Source organism: Mus musculus, chromosome 14 (genome assembly GCF_000001635.26).
Source record: "Mus musculus strain C57BL/6J chromosome 14, GRCm38.p6 C57BL/6J".
Classification (NCBI taxonomy): Eukaryota; Metazoa; Chordata; class Mammalia; order Rodentia; family Muridae; genus Mus; species Mus musculus.
This window is the reverse complement of record NC_000080.6, coordinates 76,532,812-76,560,080: the sequence shown is the minus strand read 5'-3', so window position 1 is coordinate 76,560,080 and position 27,269 is coordinate 76,532,812. Positions and strand designations below refer to the sequence as shown.

Sequence of the window (27,269 nt, the reverse complement as noted above, 5' to 3'; positions counted from 1 at the left end):
CCTGCTTCAGATGCCAGATCCCAGTCAGTATAATCTGTGCATCTAAAGCAACAGGGGACAGACTGGGGCTCCCATGGTTCAATGCGATCTGATTAATATGATGGTTCGTTTGATTATGAACCTGACATGGCCTAGAATTATCTCGAAGACAAACCACTGGAAGTCTGTGAGAGACTTTCTAGATTTGGTTAACTGAAGTGGTAAATATCCAACCTAACTGTGGGCACCACCATTCCATGGGCTATGATTCCAGACACAAATAGAGGAGAAACCCCACAGACAGTTGCATTGTTCATTGTTTCTTTCCCAGATGTTGTGACCACCTTCCTCAAACTCCTGCTGCCAGGACAGCCCGCCATGATGAATTATCCTTCAACTGTGAGCCCAGACAAACCCTTCTTTCTAATGTCTTCGGGTATTTGGTTGTAGCAATAAGAGTAACTACAACAAGCAGTTTGCTAGAATGTTTCAGCGAGCTCAGGAAAACACTGAGCATATGTTATAAAGGTTTCACAAAGCAGCAGACTGAAGAGGAACAAAGGTCAGGGTTAAGGGGATCAGGCCAGAGTTTCCACACCTTCTGGGAGCCTACCCACGCTTGGCCACCCAGTGGCTCACTCAATGAAATCTTTTAGGGATTCTATAAAGTCTTTATTATTCTGATGTGGTTGATTGCTTCATTGGCCTGGTAATCAACTCAACTCTTGGCCCTCCTTCCTTCCCTAGAGGTTGAGAACAGGACCAAAAGTCTTGTTTTTCTTGTAGAGTAGGGTCTTCATATACAGCCTAGGCTGGACTTCAACTAGAGATTCCCCTGTGTTGGCCTCCAAAATATAGGAGTCGATAGTCATCACCATCCTCTGCTTCTGTTTGGACTTCTGAAGGGACTCTACAAATAGGCAGGTTGATGACAGATATGTGGGTAGGTACACAGACAGACAGACAGGCAGGCAGGCAGTAGAAAATGTGGGAGTGGAGGACTTTTCACTGGACTTTTTACTGTGGACAGGTCCTCAATTTAATAAAAACTAATTCAAAATGTCATAAAGTAGAAATTAAAGGAGTAAGATTGTTCCCTAACACACAGAAAACAACGAACAAGAAATAATAATCTTTCCTCAATACGGTTGGCTGCCTCTGTGGAGCGAGGAACACCCTGCTTCCAGTCCAGAAGTGGAAACTACCTATCAGCCTCACTTCTCTGAATGTCCCCTAGAGCCTGGGCTCTGGTCAGCTTCGGTGAGAATTTACCCTGCTTCTGCCCAGTTACTGAAATAAGTGAGGGACAGGCAGAAGCACCTGTGGGTCTTATACAATAGCCCCCCCTGCTCAGGAAACACTTCCCCTACTTAAACGCCAGTGGTGGTCTGTCGTTGGTCCTCTGAGGCGGCGACACGAACGACACAGACACCAAGTTGGGTTCAAGCAGCAACTTTACTCAGGCTTTTTCTTTTACAGCTCTCTTCCCCAGCAGCTTCTTCTTAGGGCAAGGGCTAAAACAACTCCTATTACAACAGCTTCTCTTCTAGTACTTCTACTCACGGCAAGGGCTAAAACTCCTCTCTTCACTATTTGCACAGACTCACCTCCTTCTAGCTCCACCCCACCTCATCCAATCAGAATTCACACACGCTCCAGGCACGAGCTCAGGTCGTTCACAGATAGGCTGACAGGTCCTGACCACAAGGAACAGTCCAGCCTGGCAGGCAGCCCACGCATGCAGCCTCACTGTGCATGCTCTGGCAAGGCAGTAAACAAGTGGGTTTCACGGGTCCTGCAGCCGCACCGCTCCCCACAGTGGTCCTTAAAATCAGGGACCAGAATAGGTCAGACTTAAGTGGTCCTGTGATGTTGGTGGCTGCTCATACTGTTAATGAAGCCAGTAGCTGCTCATTCAAGTGAAGAGATTTCTAACCAGTTGATAGAAGGGTATATTGGCTGGTTTTGTCTAACTTGACCCAAGCTGGAGTCTTCAGAGTGGAAGGAGCCTCCGTTGAGAAATGAGACTATGAGCTCCAGCTGTAAGGCATATTCTTAATTACAGATTGAAGGGGAGGCCCCAGCCCATTGTGGGTGGTGCCATCCCTGAGCAGGTGGGCCCAGATTCTATTAGAAAGCAGGTTGAGCAAGCCAGAAAAAGTAAGCCAGTCAGCAGCACCCTCCACAGCCTCTGCATCAGCTCCTGCTTCCAGGTTTCTGCCCTGCTTGAGTTTCATCCCAACAGAAACTCTAAGATAAACCGTATCCTAAAGAGCTCTTCCTAGCTTTCTACCCACATAAGAAATTCTACCCATACCAGAGCCTATTGAAGCATCCTCCAGGCACAGATAGATAGGATCAGAGATGCATCCGACATATCTGGTCTACACAGCTCTCACTCCTTACCCTTGAGTGCTATTTTGTATTGTCCTAACCCTGGACCACCTCTTCCCACTTCTCCAGATGTCCCTCCTGAGCTCCAAGGAGCCATATTTGTTGAGGAAAGATAAGCGGTTCAGCCCCCACTCCTCCCCTAGCTAAATCTCGGGGTCAGCATCTGGATATTCAAATATTGATTTTTGTCCTTTCACTGCAGAGAAACTCCCAATGCTGTCTGGGAGCTCACACTTAGTACCCCATAGAACAGGGATGCCTGAAGGTCCAAGATGCCCCAAGACAGTAGTGGTGGTGGGGCAGTGGGGGATAAGAGTCCAAGCCTGGTCAACACTTTGGTTATGGGCAGTGGCCATCCATTCTTCCTGTACTGTAGGCTCATGAACCCTTTGCCCTCTATGCACTCAGTGGTTTCTGGGGCAATCTGCTAGTGTGATGACCACCACTGCCAAGGTGAGGTCTGGTCCAACTCCACCCTCATCCACATTTTTCAGGGACCAGAAAGAGGCTTCTTGGCTCTTCGTCCCATGTCACAAAGGGTCTCTTTTTGCACAACCCAACTTGCCAAGTGGGGTTTCCTCAGACACCTAAAGGGCAGGTTCTTTTGGGGTGTTTCCCAACAGTACTACCCAAACCTGGCCAGGCTCAGCTCTGAGACTCAGCGCTCGATGCCTAGGGTCTAGCCTTCAGCTTGAAGCACCAGCGCCCCAATCCCTGCCTGTCCCGAGGTGGTCAGGAAACAGTCAGAGGTCACCAGGCTGGGTGCGGCTGCGTCCCCACCCCCCACGCACGCACAAACGCCGGGTCGCCCGAACCCTATGCCCCGCAGCGTTCGATCTCAGGACCCGGACACCCCGGGCCACGGTGCCCTTGGGCTTGGCGCGCGGCGCTGTGTCAGCGCCCGCCTCTCGCTTCCCGCCTCCTGCCTCGGTGGCCGCGCAGGGTAGGTAGCTGGGGGGACCGGAAGGATGGCGAGGAAGTCGGAGAGGGTTTCCTGAGATGAGAGATTACTTCCGTCCGCGCGCTGGCCTCTCTCTGGAGCCGGCTGGCTGGGGCTCCGGGAGCGGGGTGCGCGGGGCTCGGCCGTGCCTTGCCACCTGCAGCGCCCGGGCAAGCCGCGGGGCGCTGCGGCTACGGCTCACCCCGGCCATCGTTGCAGGTGGGAGTCGAGAGCATCCCCAAGCGCCCAAGCCATGGTGGCCAAACAGCGGATCCGGATGGCTAACGAGAAGCACAGCAAAAACATCACCCAGAGGGGAAACGTAGCCAAAACCCTGGTAAGGCGGGGGCGGCGCCGGCCGGGCCGAGCTGGCAGGACCCGCGGGGCGGAGCGGGGCGGGGCGGGCGGGCCGTGGGCTCGGAGCCAGGCCTCCCGGCCCCTCCTCCGGGGTCCCGCAGGCTGGGGGACCCAGCGGGGCTCTGGGGGGCGCAGACTGCTCTGCTTTCTCGTGGGCGGAGAGGGCTCTGGTTGGTGGAGACTCCCCAAGAGAAGGAGCCATCGTCCTTGAAAAAGGCTAAAAGCTGCATCTTAGGGGCCAGTGAAGCCAACTGGGCTGGGAGCCTACTAAGTGAATGAATGAACGAAAGGATGAACGAATGATAGAATGCCACTTATCCACAGCTTCCAGGCTCCGCCCCTGGACTCTCTCCCCACCCCCATGCTAAGATTTTTCTTTCCACCCTTTTTGTGATCGTCTGTCTCTTCTCCCTGTGTGTGTGTGTGTGTGTGTGTGTGTGTGTGTGTGTGTGTACATATATATTATATATATGGTATAAAAGTAGGGCGTGAGATTCCGAGCTACATTTCTCTTCACCCTCCTCTTTCTCTTGCAAACTGAAGCCGCCTCAGCCAAAGCTGAGTGCATCGTTACTGCCTATAATTCACCGTATGGATTCTGGCGCATTATGATGCTGTAACTGTAGCGACCAGCTTAGTGCCCGAGGTTCTTTGCTCCCAGACTGTGTATTAAAGCTTTACCCCTGGAATCTTAAGTAAACTGTGTACCTTAAGTGCAGAGATTTCCTTTAGGAAACCAAGTTATCTGCTCCAGAAAATGTCAGGCCTGTGACTTTGAACCATCCAAGGCTTGTGTGGGTTTGCATCGTTGCGAAGAACTGGTTTGCAAAGGCGCCTGGAATCTATTAGCCCATACGATTATGGGGAAGTCCAGCCGAAGCTTGGGTTTGTCTGGAAACGCAGACTTGATGAGGCAATGCCTTTTAGCAAAGAAATTATGTTGGTTTGATTAACTGAGGGGAAAAGCTGGCTGTGTAGTCATCACACCGGAATTCTTGTTAAACCAAGCAGAATTGTGGCAGAGAAGCCATGGCGTCAAACTACTCAGAGCTTTGTACACAGCCCCAGGCTGAGGTAACCCTTAAAATTCCTTCTTTTGGGGAACTAGAGCATTTAGCTATGATTGGAGGGGACAAAATGCCAAGGCGCCATAGAATGGGAACCATATTTTTCGCAGGAATCTGTTTCCCCTATGAGGTTTTATTACTGGGTCAGGGCAGGGAGCCACTGCCCAAGTTGGCATTAAAGGCAATTATTTTATGCTCAAAGTAGATCATTTCTTCCTTCTCAAGGTGGCAGACCTATTTGCTGACATAGTGGAATAAGCAGCTGTGGCTCTTTCTAATGAACGAAGGAATCTGAGTTCAGATGTAAAATGAAGCCGGGCAGTGGTATTGCACGCCTTTAATCCCAGCACTTTGGAGGCAGAGGCAGGCAGATTTCTGAGTTCGAGGCCAGCCTGGACTACAAAGTGAGTTCCAGTACAGCCAGGGCTACACAGAGAAATCCCATCTCGAAAAAACAAAAAACAAAAGAGATGTAAAATGATCTCAGTTGACAGCTTATGTGAGGGCGAGGGCAAGGACACCAAGAACTAATTTGCAGGGCTATTTTCTCCATCAGCCTCTGTGAACTTGAGAGAATGTTGAGGGCCTAAAACAAAGCAAAAAAAAAAAAAAAATTGTTGGCTTCAAAATAAGAAAAGAAGATGGTAAACCGCCGTGGAGTGGATATAACTCACCATCTGCAATCCAACTCAACATTTCCAGCTACATTTAAATTATATTTAATGTATGGCATAAGTGCACTTGACAGGTTCTGCTATACCATGGATGGCCCTCCTCAGCAGTGCCTGGCGCCTCTGAGGACCTGTAATTGACCAGACTTAATTCTGTAATGAAAGGCTTCAAAACCATGCCCCAATAGATGTTTGTTTTCAGTTGTTTTGAAGGGTCTTTCGGTTAGCCGTATTGTAAGTGTATCGGCATCCAAAAAGAAAATAAAATTTCTCTCTGTAAATCCTGAATCTTGTTGTTTTAATTACAAGTCCAACATGGTTATACTCTGGTAGAAGTTGCTAGGTTATTTCTCTGTCAGTGAAGGGAGCCAATTCAAGTCAGATTAGATTTGATTAAAGGCAGGCTTACTCAGAAGGTGTTCTTGGGCGAGTTCACTGGCCCCACAGAAGGAGGCTACGGAAGTCACCATGGGGTGGTGGGGAGAGGAAGGGTGCACACAGAAGAAAGAGAGGGAAACAGAGAGAGGGGAAACCAAAATGTGTGGATAATATATAGGGAAGAGCCTCTGGGAGAAGGACAGCCCTGGCCCAACCTCTGGGCTGGCAGGGTTGGGGGCAGGTTATGCCAGGTAGGGATTGAAGGATGCTGGGAGACCTGGAGGCCAGGTCTGCTTTGATATGTAAAACATGCTCCTCAGTCCCTTGTCCCCTTCTGAGGCCAAACAGGAGTAACTAATTCTGGATAGACTTAAGTAAATGGGAACAGTTTTGCAAGTTCCAGTTGAAAAACCAAGCTCACTGTCAGCCTCTGTCACTGTATGTGGGCAGATTAGCTAATGGCTTTGGGTAAATGAATGTTTTTCTCCCAGATAGCAGATTGAGACAAGAAACAGAAATGGCAGGGCTGTTTGGGGATTGGACAGTAGAAAATCCTCCACAGTGAAATGGACTTCAGATTGTAGGGTTCTGAGCTGCCCAGCAAGGGTTTTATCAAAGAAAAAGACAGCCCTTCATGTGTTGGGCCCTCATGTCTGAGGTGAGCCTTGCTCTTTACAGAATCGCTGTAGAAAATCTTTTCCTCTGTCTTTTGCAGCAGTATAATGGTGCTTGTGTGACTTGTCCCAGTGGGGTTGTACTGGTACCCTTTCCAGGAAAAATTATGACTCTCTGAAGGGGATGTACTGGTGTTATGATCAGCCGGGTGTTCCAGAGCTCTGAAAGCCCACAACTAATTTCCATTCACTGGGGCATGTCATCCAAAAGGGTTTTGTATTACATACACCGGGCTACAAGACGTCTAATTTGTGTTAAACTGTAGGTATAAAATACAGGACTCCATTTGGCATCCTTAGTAGCCCAGTGATTCATATAGAGATTCGTGGATTCCCTTATTGGCTTTGCTGGGAACAGAGCTGAGGTAAATCTTTTCATAATGTGCTGTGAGTTCCAACAGTGGCAATGGAATTGGTGTCTGGGAAAAACTAGGACAGTAAAGTTCTAGAAGAGAGCAGGCAAGGGCCAATGTCAGACTCTGCTCAAGTGACTTTAAAATCTCTGTTGTTTGCTTGATATGAGTTTAGCCTAATCTTACGTGACACACTAAAGCTATACTGTGAAATTCTTAAAGAAGTGCTGGGTTCTTTTCTGGTCCAAAGCAACGACCTATTATATTATGACTCCCCAGGAAGTATGCTGGTCAAGGCCAAAGAATGAGTGGCTTTAATCTTTAGTCAAAATAGACCTGTGGTTGACACATTGATCTCTACTTCAGTATCTAGTAAGTAAAATACAGAGAAGACCCACTCATTACCGTCAATTACGAAGTCTTACTAAAAGGACAGCTGAGTGTGTCATTCAATTGGTAGACTTGCTTGTACAGCATATAGGTAGCCCTGAACCTCATCCCTAGCACCATGTAAAACTGGGAATGCTGTCGCATGCCAGTAATTCTGTTCGAGGACAACCTGGACTAGAAGAAAGCCTGTGTCAATAAATAAATAAATAAATAAATAAATAAATAAATAAATAAATAAATGGGCAGTAATCTTTGTAGACTCACATTTTACCTGACCTGGACTAGAAGAAAGCCTGTGTCAATCAATCAATCAATCAATCAATCAATCAATCAATGGGCAGTAATCTTTGTAGACTCACATTTTACCTGACCTGTGAAATCACATTTCATGAACCATGCATGCTCATTCTTAAATGAATATTTATTATCTTCTTTAAGTCTGTGACAGACTTTGCTCTGCATTGATACCTCAAAGAAACTCCTTGCCAGTCCTTGTGGGGCCTCCAGTATAGTGGAAAGATAGATATTAAACATGTTCGCTAGGGAGTCAAGAAATCTTAAGTTATAAACAAATCTCAAGAAAATGTACTTGATCATACAAATGACATGCCTGAGGCAAAAGCCTAAGAAGGTAATAGGTGATTCGAGACCTAAAAAATTGTAGCTTGATCTATCAAAAGAAGGAGGAAGAGGAAAAGGGATTCCTATGTTTTTTCAGTACTGGGGACTAAGACCAGGGCCTTGTGTGTGCTAGGCAAGTGCACTACCACTGAGCTATGTAATGAAATATGGCTGTCCTATGTGACCCATGCTGGCCTTGAATTTACTGTGTAATCTCAAATTCACCTCATTGCTGAGATTCTAGGTATGTGCCAACAGCAAATGAAGAATATTATTAAATATAAGATGGCAGTTATCAATAAATACAGCATGTCTTTGTAGCTTTAATACAAAGAACTTTTCTGGGAAGCAAATCGAAGAAGGCTTTTTCAGTTCTGTTCGAAACTTTACTAAAACTTGGCGCAACACGTCGGAAGGTTATATCGTGCACAGCAGCACCATCCATCTTCTTCTGGAACACTAGTAAGATGCACCTCCTAAATGTGTAGCTGCCAGAGCTGCATAGACACGGACGTATTTCCGCACGCACTTTATAATGTTGGGTATATATTCAAACGTTCACAGCCTTTCATTGAAACCCACAGCTTGAGTTTGTGATTTGCTCCGAAAGCAAACATTTACAGATTGTCTTTTTTTCCCCGTGTGTTTCTCTCTGCGTGCTCCTTAGCTTAGACTGACTGCAGCCTATCTTTTGCTGAAGTTATGAGGAAGCAACCCCAGTTTTGTGCCCTGCCCCATTCTTTTCTTTATTCTTTTGTTGGATAAGTCCCTGCTTTTTCTGGCATCTTCCCTAAAACTTGGGTGTGTTCCGTTCATTCATTTGGTCTTTACAGGCATCTGCACACAGGCCTAAGGGTGTTGGCAGAGGGACTATTTGTTTTATACCCTTGTGTATCTGCGAGTTTAGCTGACCACTTTGTGCTTCGGACCGGTTGCATGTGCAACCCAAGAGCTGTCTGGATTCTTGAATGAAAGACACACACACACACACACACACACACACACACACAGAGCACATCAGTTAATTTTAAATATGCCTTGACTAGCTCAAAGGCTGGTCAGTTCTAATCCTACCTGTGGCTAGCATACATTTCCCTCCAGTACTCCTGGTTCAATACCTTCTAAATTTATGTTTTATCTTTGCTGCCACATTACCTTCTAGGCTTACCCAGAGGGCTGCATTCCCTACACTTACATTTTGGATGCATTTTCTTCTGCAGCTCTAAATCTGGCATGGCGATCTCTCTCTTCCTCTCTTCTAGTTCCTAACCCTTGCAAATCCCCACATCCTGCCTCAATCTATCTGCCCGGCCATTGGCCATTGGCTCTTTATTGATCGATCCAAAACCTATTGGGGACAAGGACCTTCAGGATTTGGACACACAGATTCCCAATTTGGGGGCTGGATTAATTCAAAGCATTAGAACCAATCCCCAATGCCCTGCCTCTTGTTCTGAGAAGAGCATCAGGTATGCCAGGCTCCGCAGATGCCGCTGTCCTGTTTGCCAGTGTGTAGAGACTCCTCTGAGTTGCAAGCATCAGTAAAGCTTGCCAGCTCTCTTAGAATATGTCGCTCCTTTACCATTCACTTCCCAGAATGCTTTTATGGTTACAAGGGCTTTCTTCATTTTTAATATACTGATGTTTTGGGGGGGAAATGTCTGGTTCTTCTGGGAATGCACAGACACAAGAATGAAAGATGAATCTGGTCATGAAAGACACCCAAGCTCAGTAATGAATTGAGCCCCATCTCTTACTCAGAAGCAAACTTTGAACCTCAAATTATCAACTGCAAAATAGGAATAACAATAATAACAACAATAATAGTAACTCTTGCACTGAGCCATTTGGACTCACACATGGACTACCTGGACTATGCTTTCGACAGAGCGACACAGTTATTGTTAATATCACTCCCCTTTAGAATCACCATATATACCTCATTCACCTCTATGACATTTTAGAACACCAAATTCATAAATAGTAATAAAGTAATAAATGACTTGTTCTACAGAATTCCACCCAGTCTTTTATAACTGGCTTTACTCAGCCATATAAACCCACTAAGAGTTGCACCCAGTAGGATCCAAGAGTCTGTCACTCATACCCAGTAGGAGCCTCAGCACGTACAATATCTAGCAGCGCCCTGTAAATGTTTCCCAAATCAGTGAACCTAACCTTAATTTTTCTATTCCCTTACAGAGGCCACAAGAAGAGAAATATCCTGTTGGGCCATGGCTGCTGGCCCTGTTTGTTTTTGTTGTCTGTGGCTCAGGTATGGTATTTCACTGAATTATAGCCTGTGTTCTCCGCTGTCCTCGAGAAACCATGTTTTTGTCCACAACCTAAACACACAAAGAAGTATTGATTTGGGGTTCAAGTTCATTGCAGCCTTAAACCTTAATCTTTATGGGCTTTTATTTATTTTCTATTCCAAGTATGGCGAGACAGAGTTCATACACTATCAAATCATAGTCATAAAGTGATTACAAGAAATTAAATGTGTTATAGATGCTGTGAAGGTCAGCTGGGTTGTTCCGTGGACACACAACCGAAATACAGATTTGGAATAGAAAGTAGAATATTTATCTGCTCAAGATAAATCCACATTCCAAAGACAGGGAGAGGCCTTAGTTAGGCCTTGGCGCATTCTGTAGAAATCTCAAACAGAACCGATTCTTTGACCTAAGCCATAGATACAGGTCTCTTGATACTTTGGGTTGGCAAGTTCAGAGAGCTGTGCTTAAACACTTGTGAATACACGTGTACATATATGCACAAGGGACATGAGCAAAGACGGAAAGCATTCAGTTCTGATTGAATGCTGTGAGTGGAGCCTCGCGCTGTGTACTAGGTTTCTACTGTCCTGCTAAGTGGATATTACTTTATCTGAATGCAGGGCCTAGCTTCAGGGGTCCCCATCCTTCTCTGTCACCTCTGTTTCTGAGGACAGGGGGTGTAAGAAGTCTGTGTCTTCCTGTGCACGCGTCGGCATCCCACCAAGACACACTTGTGCTCCCGTATCAAGAGAAGCCCATCACTGCTGATGGCCCAGCACCTTGATCTTCAAGAGATTGCTTTCCCACGGTTACAGAATCTCTTGGGGGTGGGTAGGGGCAACATCTGAAGCACTTGGGGATATCATTGCTTGTGTTTGAAATATTTTAAAGGGGACTTGATGCTGCAAGAAGAGAAAATTATCTGCTTGAAAAATAAAAATTCTTAGCCTTGTCAGATTTCCCTGGGGGGAAGCTACCTAGTATATGAGTGACCTCATAACTGATTTGAATGCATTTATCCAATCCATGACTGTTTCGAGGAATGAGGTGCCTACTTCCCAAAGAAGGAAAGGCTGCCACGATCCATGCTGGAATGTATGCATACTTGGGTAGCTAAGGCAGAAGGATCATCAGTTTGAGGCCAGCTTTGGGCTACACAGAAAGTTCAAGGCCAACCTTGGCTACACAGTGAGACCCTGTCTCAAAAGCAAGAGCAACAACAACACAAACCTCTATCCTCACTCTCTTCTGCGCATGCAGATATCTTGAATATGACTGCCCGGTAGATCCATCTTCAGATGGAACTCCTCTGGATGACTCAACCTGGCCTCAAAAGATGTGCGGTCTAGACCCTTCTTCCAGATACACCCAATGACTTTCTTACAGTACAGCATTAGCAACTTCAGAAGATAGCCTAGAAGAGCTGTGACCTACAGAGGCAGGAGGATTACTACCACTCTTGATTGGACTACCCTGCTTCTGTTACCATGACCTGATTTCCAGTCTAACCCTCATACTTTTGAGCCAGGGCCCATGAGCCATCAGCTCCATCCAGTCTTTCTTCACCTTAGTTGCTGGCCTCAAAGTACATCTGTGCGCTTCTTTACCCCCAAAGAACTCACATCCCCCAACAACCCTTTCCTTTTCCCTGGTCCTCAGCTTTTCAAATGACGTCATTTCCTTGCTGATTGTCTATCTCCTCCCACAGGAACGTTCAAGGGAAACAGTGTTTCTTTCCCACCGAGTTTGTACATCCTACACAGTACTTGACACATAGCGAGTGAGTGCTACAGTGGGTTAGTGAGTGGCGGATGTGTGGATGGATGGCCAGATACTGCTCGTACTACAGATACATACCTGGTTCACTTTTCAAGTTCTAATGTGAAGCAGTATGATTTGAAAACTTTTGATTGTTGGCTGTCTTTCCACAGTGGCCAAGTTCACAAATGTACGTGAGAGGTTTGTTGACTTTGTGATCTATTATGCAGTATAGTCAGTAGTATTACATGGTGTGGTCAACACGTATCTGTGGTAACATTGTACACAAATGTAAGAGACTGTTGCAGGTAAGCCCTGGTTCTTCCTTCAAGCCCCATGCTTCCATATAGCTCCGCTCCACTCTGACTAGATCATAACGAAAATACCTATTTATTTTAGCCTACATTCTGCCACATGGCTGGCTACCTGTGCTCAGGTACCATGTGTCCATCTCGTCACATTTTACCCTCGGACCTCCTGCACCTGACTCTATCCCAGAATCTTATCTCCTCCCAGACATCCCACCTTACGTTTCTTGTCTAAGCCACAGGTCATAGGCTTTTAAATTGACAGGTGATACATTCATACAATACATATTCTTTTTCCAAAATTGATCTGTTAATATAGCACCTCCCCCTGCATGGATATATTCACCTGGAATTCACAGCCTCTGATGTAGTGCCTAATTGTTCACCTAAAAAATGAAATAAAACAAACCTTTGCCTTAAGCACGGCAGCCTACATTAAAAAGTTATCTGTGCTCTTAAGCTTTATGACTAGGATATAGACAGATAGGTTTTGAACTTTGAGCCTCAAATATAATTATCATCTCTCAGTGCTATGATCTCTGAGCAGATATTATACTTCCAAGTCACCGATGAGAGGTCTGGACTTGGAGAAAGTCGTGGGGCTCAGTGAGGCAGCCTCCCTCAACTTGACTTTGAATGTCTGCACCTTGAAGCCTTAAAGTCTGGCTCTATGTCAGGTTTTGGAATGCAAACTCCTTAGGAGCTTGTGGACACTGTAGGGGTGGCCAGGACGGGAGCTGGAGCAGCGCAGGACACAATACCCCAGATTGACCACATTAGCTCAGCAATTGTGGATAAGAGCCTTCCACAGCACACAGTGCTGAAGAGGGACCTTCCTGCAGTTGAGTTGAGTAAGCATTCAGACAGACTGGGTCAGGAAGGTGAATCCCACAAGAGGGAAGAGAATGTGCCATAGGCACATAAGCATCCCACAAGCCCAGTCACAGGACCCGTATCCCCGTTGCCCGAGTGATAAGTCGATGAGCTGTAGCCAATGCATGTTTCTTTTCTAGCATCACATTTTCTAGTGAGGACACTGTAGCTCTCCAACGTAGTTTGTCTGGCACAAGCCAGTAGAGCATTCTGGTCTGACCTCTTTTTCTCAAATCCATGTGCCTTGCATAAATGCCACATGTCTATGACTCTCTTAGAGTCCGGTCATGCTCAGTGTCCAGCAGTGACTGTTGCCTATGCAGCCTTTGTTTTGTGCCTCCCCTTCCCCCCACCCCATGAGCTTGTTAGGTCCCTGGGATATGAACCAATAAGGCTCAGAGAACAGACTTACTATACCCACCCATTTCCTCCCATGTTTGTGTTTCTTTTGGGGGATATTGAAGACAAAACCCAAGACCTCCTTCATGTTAGACATTTTCCCACTGTGCTACCTAACCTGCCTTCTACTGTCTATATGGCATCCAATTCAGTCTCTCTAGCTAGACCATCTTGCTTCTCTACACAGGTGAGCTATGATGGCCAAGATGCTGTTCTTTGTCCCCTCTTAATGTGCTGCCATCTCCACCAAAGCAATGGCCCTCATCTCTTTTTAAGTTACCACTAAAGCTGGTACACATATCACACACGCACACACACACACACTTCTCCTCTTAACAGTGGTCATATTATTTTTATACACCTCAGCTCACACTGGCCACTGCTCTCACAGAGTCACGTCACTCTTCCCAGCTTGTCCTTGCTGCATACCATGCCATCTTTGTATGTGGCCCTTTCTAAACAGAACTTGTCATGAAAAACACAATTGTTCCCTCAGCTCTACAGGATTAGTCATTCATCTCACAGAACCCTTTCAGCTCTCGACTTTCTCCCTCTTACACCCTTTAAGGGTCACAGACTATAAGCCCCTCCCCTCTCGTCTCGCCATTGGAAAGGATGTGATTCTTGTCAACTCTAGCCCCTGCTTTAGTGATGTGCCTTCCTCCTGACATTAGGATGCTACACACCCTCATCCCTGAAGTGTCTGCCTCAAGTTCTTGCTCTAAAATCCAGCAGGGAAGCTGTTTTCCTCCTCCTCACGTCTCACTCTAGTACACACAAAAGTGCCCGCCCCACTCTTGCCCACCACACTCCTTCAAGGTGGTGGACTGTCGCTCTGTGAAGGGGTCCCACACCTCTGCACAGTCACTCTGCCCTTCTCCATCTTCTGCTTCTTCTTTGACTATCATATACCCCTGGTGTAGGCAAAAGTTTTGTCCCACTAAGTTTCCGAGACAGCTTACTACCATCGGCAAGCTCCTAGGGTCTCTCTTAATTTGTGTATTTCCATAGAGACACTGAGGACACGGTAAGGACTCAGGAGTGACGATATTGATTGTCTGTTCTCATCCTTGGAAAGTCTCTCGGCTTCCATTCCCTTATTTTATTAACCTACTTTCCTAGCTGATGATTGGTTGAGCAAAGTGCCCTTTTTAGAAATAGTGTCACAGTGCTGGTGGCAAATAACTATTCGGGTCAGGCTAGTAGTAAGAAACACATTGACTGTTGTTTGTTTGTTTGTTTGTTTGTTTCTCACTGTAATCTCAGGGAGAATTAGGGGTGTCAAGGAGCAAGCATTTAAACCGATGCTCATTTACTGGTCCCATTATGTAGAGAAGCTGGTTAACAAACCTGAGAGTCTGGCATAACTTCTCAGTGGCCCTCCTGTGGGCCTTCCTCATTTGGGGCATTTGCCCTTTTTGGGGTCCGAACCTGGAAGCTCCAGCACAGACTCACATCAAGGAAAAGCCATTACCACACTGAGAAGTCAGACGACACAGAAGACCTCCCAGGGCTTCCTGAAGTCACCATCGTCTGAATCCCACCAAACCTCCTCTTCCTTCTTGCCAGACAGCTGGCTAGAATCTCTAATAATTACCCAGAGGAAGCACAAGAGCTGAGGTTGCACAAGTGCACCTGCGGAATAAGGACAGCTCCACTGCAGATGGGCCCTCGAGCAAGGACTTCTCAGCAACCCAGTAAGAGCCCTGGGAGTGAAAGACAGTAACGAACCTGCCAGCCATGAGGATTCTCTGGTAGTTAGATGAATGACACCCGACAAGTTAGTACCCTCTCCGTATTGCTTTTCTTGCAGAGAGATGGAGATAAGAGCTGGGCATGGTGGTACTTGTCTGTAATTCCCAAACTTACCCAAGAGGCTGAGGCAGGAAGATCATGAATTTGAGGCTAGTCTTAAGATGCAGTAAGACTCTGACTCAAGGGGGGAGGGGCAGTCTACCACAGATGTTGAATGGTTCTGGGGATCTGGCTCACTACAAGCCCAAACCTGCCATCACTCGTTACCAATACCAGCATCTAATGGAAAATGTCAGTCCAGCTCTGGAGGGCTTACCTCACGCCTTCTTCTCGCAGGCTGTGGATCTAATTGACAGGCCCAGCCTCAACTTTCCACTCTTGGTCTATCAGAAAACCATCAGCCCGCATTCCTGCCGGCCTCTTGCTTCCGAGGATGAATGAGAGCCATCCTCAGGGCTAACACTGTTTCCCTGTAAGCTAAAACATAAACACCACCGCCACCCAAGAGAAAGGAAACATCACTATGTGGACCAACCTCAGAGAATAGTGGTTTATACTTCAGACAGCATACAACACAGTTTCATTTCCTTAAAAGAATGCAGATATGTAGTTTTCCATGTGAGATTCAAAACAGTGGGACGCGTATGTCCCTTTGAGACTACAGTTGCCCAACAGGGACATCTCTGGACCATTTCTTGCTTTGTTACATCTTGTTTAGTTTAGTAGCTGGCTTTATTTTTATTAATACTATATAGACTATATCTGAAATGTAAAACTTATTTCTCTATCAAATGCCTGCTCTTAGCCTGGGAATTGGAAGTCCTTGAGCCTGCTGAACTAGCTAGATTTGTTTCTCTCTGATTAATCTCTTCAGGTACAGACCCATATTGAAGCCTGTGGAATTCAAGTGTCCTGTGGGAGGTTTTCCCCACCCCCACCCCCTTTTCTGTCTTTTTATCTTCTCCTTCAGGCAATGGGGCCTCTTTACTGAGAAGTGTCTCTTGCAACAGTCAATCCTGGCTTTCCAAACCATTAACTTGGAGGACTGCTTGGTTTTTGTTTTGTTTTGTTTTGTTTTTTGTTTTTGTAAATCTCAAGGCTCAGAGACAAGCATCATCCAGAATGTCTCTCCATGACTTTTCCCTGCAGAGATGCTGTCACCCATATACTCCAGCTGCTATCTCCTCAAGTCTCTCGAAGACTTGAAGACTTGCAGACTTGGTGCTGTTCCCCAGAGCACTGGTGGATTTCCTTGTGACTATTCGTGCATCAAACTATAAGTCCTAGCTTCCCCCTCTTCCTCTTCAGTTAGTGTTCTTACATTGTAATGCCGGAGACTGAACCACAGCCTCTACACATACTTAGGGAAAACACTACCACTAGCCTATACTCCCAGCCTCCCCCCACCAAACCTCCAATAATTAGACAATAGGTAGCAATTGATTAGTGACGTCTGCCGCGAACACGGTGTGGTCACCAGAGCCAAAACCTCTTTGCAATCTCTGGACTAAACTTTTCAGAGAACAACTATGTTCAATATTTTCCACTTCCGTCCTTGACCAAATGCCTCCTAAACATTTGCTCTTCTCTTAATACGCTATCTGGGCAGCTTTTTAAATGTAGACTTAGCATGTGCATACTTCTGGTGGTCTTACAGTGCTCTTTATCTCTCCTGAGCCCAGGCTATGATACTGTGCAGTGGCACAGAGCATCATTAGTCTGGGATGTTCTCTTTGAGGCAATGATGTATGCTATTCCATCCTCAACTACATCCTGTGCCAGCTTCAGCTGGGGTCAGTGGAGCTGCTTAATCCCCAGCATCCTTTGCTTCTCTGCCAGAACCTCGTACATGCCAATCAACACCTCAGTTCCTTCCCAGGCTATCCCTCCCTTGTGTATTCCTAATTTCAATTTTATTTCTCCTCTCTGTCAAACCTTAGTGTTCATTTCCTAATTAAAAATTGAGAGTTTTAAGGGTTTCCAAAGCCTGGGTGTTCTTGAGCTTCCAGATCAAAGGGAATGTGTAGTGGATAGCATTACCCAATGACTGTCATTTCCTTTGTTGTTTTCTGTATTGGATAATTTTCCAGTGAGCGTGTATTTTATAGTCAACCATTTCTGAGAACAAAACCCTGGGTGAGCGTGTTTTGGCCCTTTTCCTTTGGAAGGCTGAGGACTTCTGCTAAAAGCTTGATAAATTAAACAGCAACTGGTTAATTGAAGTGGTGGTGTGGTTGCTGTGCGTGTTTGTGTATGTGTTTAGATACACGTATGTTAGGTACTGTGTAGGTTTCTATATGTGTCAATACATGTAGATTCTGTTTGTATATTTCTATACCTATGTGTTTATGTATAGATGTGTAGATTTCTAGGTGTATACATTTATATATACATGTGTTTCTGTGTCCATTTGTTTACATGTGTATATGTTTATTTAATTGTAGATTTAGATATATGTCTGTTTGTGTCTTTGTGGATTTCTGTGTTTCCAAGGGTTTGTGTCAGTATATGTATTTGTGCATCCATGTATATTTTGCTATATGGTCTTATATATATTCTTATGTATATGTTTAGGTTTTTATGTGTTTGTGAATGAATGTGTGATCATGTGTGTTGTATGCCTGTGTCTATGTCTGTGTGCACGTGTACAAGATGTGTTTCTGTGTATGTGTGTGTGTGGGGGGGGTAGGGTGTGTGTTGAGGAAGGTGTCTGCATATGTGTCTCTATGTGTAATGTCTATGGATGTACATGTGTGTGTATGTGTGTGAATACGTATGTGTACCAGTGTGTCAGCATGTATGTGCCTATGTGTGCCTGTGTCTATATATCTTTATGTGTATGTTTATATGTATCTCTGTGGTCTATGTATCTGTGTGTGTGTGTGTGTGTGTTTGTATATGTCTATGTATTTATCTTTATGTGTGTGTAGGCCTGCTGCCCTGTGTTGCTAGATATTCTGATTTTCCTATTTGTAGATAGCAGCAACCATCTTTGCTCACCAAACAGTAAATAGGATCTGGCTTTCTCACTGCAGAGTCAAAGCCTTTGTGGAGCCTGCTTTGTTTATTTGGTGCTGCACAGCCAGCTCCCCTGCTTCTAGGTGGGGACAGTGATTTGTTTGTCACTTGACTACCTGCACTTTCCTCCTGGACTCTCCAGGGACTCTGCCTGCAGGAGTTGGGGGTGGGGACAGAGATAGCATATCACAGGCAGGTCCTTTTTCAGGGCAGCCTGTTTAAGAACTGATGTGAAGTGATTCTCTGAGATGTTCTTGGCAGGGCCTGAACTCTTTCCCCGGGCCCTGTGTCAGATAGTCCACCTCTGTCCTTGAGTGGATGCCCTGGTAGACATCCATTTCCAGTAGGGCCGCACCCTGGCCTTCCTCAAGGCTGGCCTTTTATGTTCAGGATGATATGGGGGAGGGAAAAGGCAGAGTCAAGAGTGTGGCAGAAACACATGGAAGGGCAAAAAGCTTCTCCCCTTAGTGTCTTCTGCCCTGTACTCCCTGTGTAATCCTCATGTGATCACCAGCATTGTGGTGACACGTCTTTGAACCCAAATCTCAGACACCAAAATAGGACCTTTTGCAACAGCTAAGAAACTCTTTTGTGAAAGGCGGCTGTGGCTGCTGCTGCCGGAGTGTGTCAGCTGCAAGCTACTATGTGGACAGAGTTAGCTCAGCTACTAAGAGTTCTAACACCAACCCCAGCCTCTGCTGAAACCTGGTCCAGCCACGTACTTCCCAGCTGTGTGGCCTTCCAAGTTACTGACCCCCACTCTACTCTTCAAGCCTGGAATTGTTAAAGAGGGTGGAGTGGTTCTGAACTCACAGCCCTCCCAACAGCTCCTTCTGAGAGGGTCGACACCTAACATATAACTGCTCAGGGGCAGCAGGTGATGGCTTTATGTAATGAATGCCTCTGGCTCTTCTTCACTCGGCCTCCCTCCCACTCACCCCGCCCCCAGTTAGGTTCTGATCAAGACTTAAATGCTTAATTAAACCTATTTAGAAGCCCTGCTTCATTCTGGTACAGTCATACATGGTGGGGGAGGGAAGCTCTAAGCTACCAAACAACCTGCCCCATCTTGACCAGCTGCATCTAACAGGGACAGAGGGAACCTATTCTCTGCTTCTAAAAGGAACGCGTTCTGATCCAGCCGCAGCGCGAGAGCAAGATTTGTTCCTACTATTTCACTCACCGTTTCCTGAGGACTCACTGTGATGCCGGGCTCCGTGTATTTTCTTTCCTAACAACACCGCACCCAATGAGGAGGCTACTACACCCTTTCCCCAGACCATAAAACTAGCACACATAGAGAAAACCAGCCAGAATTTCCAATTTAAAAATTGAGATAGCTAGTTCCCAAACCTAATTCTTCCAGACTCCAAACCCACGTGGTGCCATGGTCTAAAGGTTAGCATTCTGGACTCCGGGACTTCAAACCCCTGCTTTCTGTAGTCCCACATTCCCTCTCATATTTTCCTAAAAGTACTGTGGAGCAAAAGTTTGCTAACTTTAGACCTTGCATATGACTACATTGAATAGAGTTATAACATCTTCAGGATTCTACTGCCAGGAAACTGTTTTCTAAATAGCCCAGATGTCTAACCATCTGCTTCCAAATGCAAAGATAGTTCCCCAACCACAGGCTGCTCTTTCATTGGTTCCTTGCCACAGGCTGCTCTTTCATTGGTTCCCCAACCACATGCTGCCCTTTCATTGATTCCCCAGCCATAGGCTGCTCTTTCATTGGTTCACCAGTGTTCCCACTCCCCTCCTTTCCTGGAAACTTGCTCCAGGATAGACTTAAATCCCCAATGTTTGCAGGTTGACTACATAAATACTGGCTTTTCCTGGAGACAGCCAGAGAAAGTCACCCCAGAGACCATCATGAGGTGCATGAGAACCGGCCAGCCCCAGAGGACCAAGACCGACGGTCTGGAGGAGACATCTCAGCAGCCATCGACTCTCGCAAGGTGACCTGTGGCACTCTTCCCATGTGCCCCTGTGTAGGATCTCTTTCCGGGAGGCCATCCCAATCTATGTTAATAACACTTGCTTTTTGACACCTTCCTTCCCTAACCTATCTCTGGCATCTTTTTAGTCTTCTCTGGAACAGCCTGTGGAAAATGGCACCTGCCATGTGCCTTTGTGTTTCTCCTTTAAGAGCTTACTGGGTCAACTTTGCTCTGCCTTGACTCCTGACACTTCTGTTTGTCTTTCAGGGGACCCATGCTTTTCTTTAACCAGCTTTTCTTCATCTTTTTTCTTAATAAAAAATAAAGTTTGATTTCTATAGTTCTTATCTGCCTAAAGGATATTGAACTGGCCTGCTTTGATCTCTTCTTGGCAACTCTCTCGATCTCTCTTATCATTAAGTATTTCTCTACAATAAAAGTGGCCTTGAACCTCCTATAAGAGCAGAGTCCCAGTTTCTGCCTCTTTCCTATGAGACATACCCCAGGGGTTCATGCATTTTCATGGCTACAGTTACATCTTGCTGGGTCCATTTCTTATCTGTCTTGAATAATGAAGCTGCTAACATGGATACACTAGCATCTCTGGGGCGTGTTGACGTCCATGTGCCCACAACCAATTTATATTTCCACCAGCACTAAATAGAGGGTTTTTGCTTTCCCCACATCCTCACCAACATTTGCAGCATTTGATGTCAGTGGCGTTTTCTTTTGTTTTTGTTTTTGTTTTTTCCTTGATGATAGCCATTTTGATTGGAGAGATAAGACTCTCAAAGCAGTTTTGATTTGCATTGCTTTATGGCTAACAAGGTTGATCACTTTTTGAAAGGCTCAACAACTGTCTGTTCGGTTCATCTGCTGATTTATAGATGGGGTGGGATGGAGATTTTTTGTTGTTTGTTTGTTTTTTGTTTGTCAATTGTTTGTTTTGGTATTTGATTTTTTCTAGCATCCATGAAAGAATGTCGAAACACATTCTTAGGAGAGTGTGCCATACACTTGTGTTTAAGATTGTCTGCTCCAAGCTGGGCGTGGTGGTGCATGCCTTTAATCCCAGCACTCAGGAGGCAGAGGCAGGCAGATTTCTGAGTTCGAGGCCAGCCTGTTCTACAAAGTGAGTTCCAGGACAGCCAGGGCTATACAGAGAAACCCTGTCTCAAAAAAAAAAAAAGATTGTCTGCTCCAAGGTGTCAAAGACATGCTCTCTGGAGGAAATGTCTTTTGAGTTTATGGAGAAAGTAGGCATGTGGCAGGAGAAAGCACAGATATCAGATAGAATAACCTGGGACAAGCTCTGTGTCTGAGCCAGGGAATTTTGGACATCACGAGAGAGCCCCTGCACAAGGGAAAGACTGCCCAGGCAGGCAGGGGCCAGAGTCTGCAGGTCATGGAAGTCCTGTGGAGAAGTCAGCAAGAAGTCATTTCTGGTTTGCTTTCTAACAGGGACTAATACCATACTATCTGCCTCTATTTAAAGGCTAAATCTAAGTACTTTGCAGAAAAGGGATTGAAGAAGAGCCAGAGTAGAGCAATTGGAAGTCATTGTAGAGTTCAGGAAAGGTCGGGGGTGGGGGACCAGAACTAGGAGGGTCTCTGGGGTGATGGAGAGAAGAATATTTATCCCAAGATCCTCACGTAGAATCCATAGGTCATCGTCAGTCAGAAGGTCCTAGATGACACTGGAGCTCGGGATTTACATACAAGGTGTAAGATGATGTCACTAATTTATCAGTGTGAAGACAAAATGAGAAAGCCCATCAGTAGCTAGATACTAGACAGTGGAGATCCGCTGCTCAGGGACATTGTGAGTGATCACCGGCTGATCGTCCAGGACAGGTGACCTCAGGAGAAGGAATATGACAAGGAGAGACAGATCACAAAGGTTGTGGAGGAATTCCAGTGCGCAAGCTCTGTGTGTGGTGGAGGAAGATAACCCCGTAAATCTCTCGGAGAAGAAAGAGGCAAAAAGAAGAAAGACCTTCTAAGCGGTCTAAGAGGCTAAGACCTTCCAAAGGACAAAAGAGGAGCACTTCAGGAGGGAGCACCCAGTGTAGGGAGGAGGGGAGTGAGACGAGAAGGTGGAGGACCATCTTCACACTAAGTGATAGGAGAGAGCAGAAGGCAGATGAGGGGCGAGGTGGGAATCAAAGGTAAGGGCTTGAAGAAGATGGCTTTCAGAAGCTCCTTAGACGTGTGGAGCAGCTGCAGCGAGACAGAACATCTGGTACATTGAAGCTTGAATTGGTTGAAAGAGGGGAGGTGAAGAACTTTGAGCCGTGAGCGTCTAAGGTGATGGTTCTCAGCCTGTGGCTCCTGACCCCTTTGGGAGTTCAGTGGCTTTCACAGAACTTACCTAAGACCATCAGAAAACATGTTTGCATTACAATTCATAACAGTAGCAAACTTACAGTTACGAAGTAGCAACAAAAATATTTTTATGGTTGGGGGTCACCACAACATGCGGAACTGTATTAAAGGGCTGCAGCATTAGGGAGGGTGGGGATCACTGATCTCAGATCTCTGAAGGTCTGGATCCCAAACACAGATAGGGAGATGTGGGGTCTATTCACTCTGGAAGTCCCTGCTCCTGCAGAGACTTTCCTGAGTCTGTTTGTATCCTGCCCAGGGCCTGATGGCTGTCCTGGAATTCCTGCCTCACTGCCCTTTCTTGGCATGTCTCTTCCCTCCTGTCTAGCCTGCCCTCCGCCCCACTCCTGCAGCCCATTCGTTAGGCTGTTTTCTCAGCTTTGCTCGCCCTCTGTTAAGTTATTAACTTGTCAGGGTCTAGACTCCCCAGTTCCCCTCCTCTTTGATCTCACTGCTGGCTCCCTTCCTGTTTGCAGCATGGGAAGTCAGCCTTCAGAGCAAGGGTCACTCGGCAGGGCCGGGTTGGCAGGCACACGGAATTTCAAGCAAAATAATTGGTATAAAATGGAGAAAACTCCTTGAAGCCATCAGTACAATTGGAATAAGAATAATAAACACCCACATCTCGCCACCATCTCAGATGTGAACTTAAAATAGACTTCAGTCATTTCTCCAAGAGGGAGTTGTTCTGTAGACAGATTAAAAGTTACAAATAATTGGCGTGCTAACTCAAGGCTTCAGTTAGGATCAGATATGACTATCAAAGAATATTCAAATAGGTGGATTGTTTTAATATATGTCTTGGCCCCTCCAAGCCTTACCAACTCTGTCTAAGATTCCTTAGACCAATAGTTCTGACAAAAAGAATTGAACAGACTGATCCTGACCTAGAACTTGTGAAGTCACGGCTTAACTTAATATGAAGTTTGAGCTACTAAAGACATAGCCCATTTCCTATCCCGTGACCTATGGCCCACGGGTCCTCAGATGAAATTTAGGAAAAGGTAACATTTTTAGCCTTAGCTGTGGGCAGGTAGACTTTCCCATAGATGACGCTATTTATTCCTGGGAATCTACGGTTTTCCAACAGAGAGAGTAGAACTTAGAACTGTAAATCCTCAGAGTTTCTGCCTTTCCGGGATGCAGAGAGCAGGTTAGTCCTAGTTTCATGGGTATGCAAGGGTCAGTAGTCACTCAGGCTTCAGTTAGGATCAGATATGGCTGGCAAAGAATGGGGGTCAGTACTGTAATCGGAATACAGGTTCAGGGTCTAATCTGAATCGTCGAAACCCAGAATCTCCCCAGATCTAAAAACTTCTGAGGCCTAACATGACCCCATAAGTGGGAAATTCTACATTTGACCTCATGTAATGAGCAGGCCATAGACAAAATTCAGGTGCAGTCAAAATATTGTATAAAATGATCTTTAGGGGATGAAGAGATGGCTCAGTGCTTAAGACCCCTTAACTTACTTGGAAGTACCCACATCAGGGACAGACACCTGTAATTCCAGCTCCAAGGTTCTGATGGCCTCGTCCAGCCTCCAAGGGAACCAGCACAGACATGGTGTGCACACTGATGAGCAAGTACACACACACACACATGCATACACATACACACACACACATACACACACCACACACACACATACACACACACCACGCACACACATACACACACGCATACACACACACCACACATACACACACATACATACACCACACACACACATACACACACACAGAGTTTTCTTTTAAAGAAATCGTCATAAATATATGCTAGGTATAAATGAAATATACATAAATCTCATGTTTAGACTTGTGTCTCATCCTGTAGCATCTCATTGTGTATGCGTGAACCTCAAATCTAAAATTAAAAAAGAAAAAAAAGTCTGCAACATATCTGGTCCCAGACTGTTCCAGTAAGCAGCAGGTATGACGACATACATTGTATTTTCGGTGTGTGAGGCTCCTTCAAATGTTATATTGCTTAATCTCTTGATAGTGTGGTACTTACTTCTGGGGAGAAGGAATAACCTAGTTTATTTGTCCACTCACAGAGACTGGGGTTGAACCCAGTTCCATTGTAACGTAACCTTCTGGTCTTTGTAAAATCACCTTGCTTGACAAGATTTGCATGACTCTCATCCCAGAACATGACATGTGTGTGGTTTTCTTCCTAGTGTGACTGAGTATCTAGCTCCCTAATGCCATTCCTACTGAGTCAGACCTCTGCCTGCTTCATCTCCACTTCTTTGTCAGGCTTGCTGGGGAGGACAGAAACATCAGGTTTTTCAAGTGTTTAAGTTCTGGTGAGAAACTTTCCCACCCAGAGCCAGCCAAGTTCCCAAAATTAGCCAGGAAAACCTGTGAGCAGAGCCAGAATTAAATAGTGTAAGTTTCTGTCTATACAATCCTAAATCCATTTAAGCTTAGTCCACAGTGGCAAAGTTACTGCTTGTGAGGCACTAGTGTCAGGGATGTGACCAGAGGTAGCAATCAGGAGACACAATAATAAGAGACTGGAAGGAACCATGCTGGTGGTCAAACATTGTATTCTCCTAAGGATACCACAGCAAAGGATTGTTACCTGTTGTTTCTCATGGTGATATGTATGTATGCTCATGAAGAGAGACTGTTCATGTCATGATTAGCTTTTCCAGTTCAGGAAGATGATGACGTATATGGTGTTTCTAGAAGAAAAACTTTCCCTCAGCGCAATTAAAATTAAATTAAATTTTTAAAAAATCACCAACACTTTGTTTACCTTAAAATCCGACCACCCAAGGGAGATTTCCCAGGGCCCCCTTTGGCATTTCTTCTTGTCTCCAAGCACAGTTTGTGTACCCATTAGGACATCGAACATCCCCTCTGCAAAGTCCTGAGACTGGAAGTCTCCGGAGTCTCAGCTTCTTGATGAAGATGTGATGATGACAAAGGTGGAAAAGTCAAGGCAGAGCTTTGCTTCAGGCACACAGTTCTGTTGCATAGCGTCACCTTCAGACTCCAAGGTGTATATGAGACATACTTGAGTTCCACGTTGAGGCTTGGGGCCCATCATCCCTAAGAAACCTCACTGCATATGCAAATTTTCCAAAATATTTTTAAAAAAAAAGAATCTGAAATCTTCACCACTCCGGTCTCAAGCATTGGGGTAAGAGCTTTCCAGGTGCCTAGTCCCCGGACGTGATAGCACCCCCAGATGACTCCTTTTCTAGGGGTTCCTGAGAGCCCCGCTTGCCGGTGGTCCCTTAGGAACCAGAGTTTCCTGGGTATTTCCTAGGGTGACTTTGTGCCAAGAGTGAACGAGAGTCATGACAGTTCCATGTTTATTCTTGTTTTATACAGTGATTAAATGAGATTCTACCCAGCCTCCCTCTAAAAAATAGAAATTAATCATATTCAAGTACCTGCAGTTTCTCTTCCGGTTTATCATCCTCATTAGCATTAAGAGCCACCAATCACTGGGGAAGGTGTTTGTAAAAAACAAAAAGAGCAGAACAGAACTTTCCTCCCAACACACACACACACACACACACACACACACACACACACCTTCTTTTCCTGAAGGCCACTAACTAAAACCAGGTTAGGTGTTCCTTAACTATTTTCCCCCAAATACGCCAGGCCCCCAGAAAGTTCTCTGTGAGCTTCAGGCTCCCACTCTGTTCCCCGTACCAACAGCTCAGCTAGTTAAAGGGGGAAACCTATATTCGTCAGTTTTGCCCACACTGAGAAACAATGGGCTTCAGAGTCACAAGGAAGCTGGAAGTCAGATGTGCCCCGGGGGTCATGGGCAGCAGAGACCAGCCTTGTGTGTGTGCTCCGAACACCTGGCCTGCCCTCCCCCGCAGAACTGGCTGTTTTACAGGTCATGGCCGTTTTAAAAAGACAGACTCACTGAACTGCTTAATGCAAGAGTTTCTGCACGAAGGCCCACATCTCTCTTCCCAGTAGCCCCTGAAGGTAGATGAGGAAGGAGGCCAAGAGAATCTTCCATGCCTCAGGGATTTTTGGCTGCAGCTCCTGGTAGAATTAGCAAAAGTTATCTATTAATCCCAGAGGCATCCATCAACAGCCAGAGCCAGGCTGTCTCTTTGAACGAAAGTCACTGACCCCCCCCCCCCCACACACACACACACACACCCCTTGTTAACGGATCTAGGAAGCATCTAATCAGCTCTGAGCCAGCCAGCGAGGGGCAGGGGCAGCAGAAGCAAGGCTGCTGGGAGGATTGGGTTTCCAGCGTTAGCTGTCTGGTTTCTGAGCTGTCTGTTTTCTTTCCTCTTCCAGCTATCTTCCAGATCATACAGAGCATAAGGATGGGCATGTGAGAGGGCCAGGAAGTTGTATGCGGATGCCCTCCTGCTGGCAGGTGAAGGACCACTGAGGCCTTCAGCGGGTCTTATAGGAAGCAAACAAGCCATGGGTGATAGAAAGGAGGCCCCCTGTTTCCTCCCACGCCATGGTGGAGGTCAGACCAAATTGCCTTCTCACAAGACATCTCCGTGCATCTGTGTCCTCCAGCGGAAAGGACTCTGCTCTTCTGTTGGCTGATTGGAAGTCACGTGGGGGGCCGGGCGGCGGCGCTGGCTGGCTGGCTGGTTCCCCGGGTTTCACTGTGGTGTGCATGTGGCCCTCTGAGCGACCACCCCTTTACATCCTGCCAATCAATCTCTTCTGTGTCAGGAATTGGTTTTACAAATAAATGTCTTCATTCAACCTTAA

The 27,269-nt window shown here is 46.0% G+C and overlaps 1 protein-coding gene and 1 long non-coding RNA gene across 8 annotated transcripts; one reads left to right on the top strand and one right to left on the bottom strand.

Moving 5' to 3' along the window:
• Positions 1 to 3,006: 3,006 nt before the first annotated feature.
• Positions 3,007 to 27,269, top strand: Serp2 (stress-associated endoplasmic reticulum protein family member 2). Of its 7 annotated transcripts, NR_027699.2 has the most exons (5): positions 3,165 to 3,316; positions 3,533 to 3,650; positions 10,027 to 10,099; positions 20,027 to 20,175; positions 26,835 to 27,269. NR_027699.2 is itself a non-coding variant. In XM_030248046.1 (4 exons), the coding sequence occupies exons 1-4, from the start codon at positions 3,192 to 3,194 to the stop codon at positions 26,929 to 26,931; spliced, it is 489 nt and encodes a 162-aa protein (XP_030103906.1). In that variant the 5' UTR covers positions 3,007 to 3,191; the 3' UTR covers positions 26,932 to 27,269. The 7 variants fall into 7 exon arrangements, 5 of the variants coding, with proteins under 5 accessions (XP_030103906.1, NP_001346975.1, NP_001346977.1 ...); XM_030248046.1 differs by lacking the exon at positions 10,027 to 10,099 and having other exon boundaries at positions 3,007 to 3,316; NM_001360046.2 differs by lacking the exon at positions 20,027 to 20,175.
• Gm36845 lies at positions 25,875 to 26,837 on the bottom strand. The gene is made up of 2 exons (XR_383609.3): positions 26,688 to 26,837; positions 25,875 to 26,567 (listed from the first exon to the last, which is right to left on the bottom strand). It is a non-coding gene; the product is annotated as a predicted gene, 36845 (long non-coding RNA).

What these genes read in the sequence shown, in the direction of transcription:
- Serp2 (XM_030248046.1), top strand. Translation starts at nt 3,192, where the DNA reads ATGCCCCGCAGCGTTCGATCTCAGGACCCGGACACCCCGGGCCACGGT. An exon ending in TGCCTCGGTGGCCGCGCAGG is followed by an intron (nt 3,317 to 3,532) that starts GTAGGTAGCTGG and finishes CCATCGTTGCAG; the next exon opens with GTGGGAGTCGAGAGCATCCC. An exon ending in CAGCCATCGACTCTCGCAAG is followed by an intron (nt 20,176 to 26,834) that starts GTGACCTGTGGC and finishes TTCCTCTTCCAG; the next exon opens with CTATCTTCCAGATCATACAG.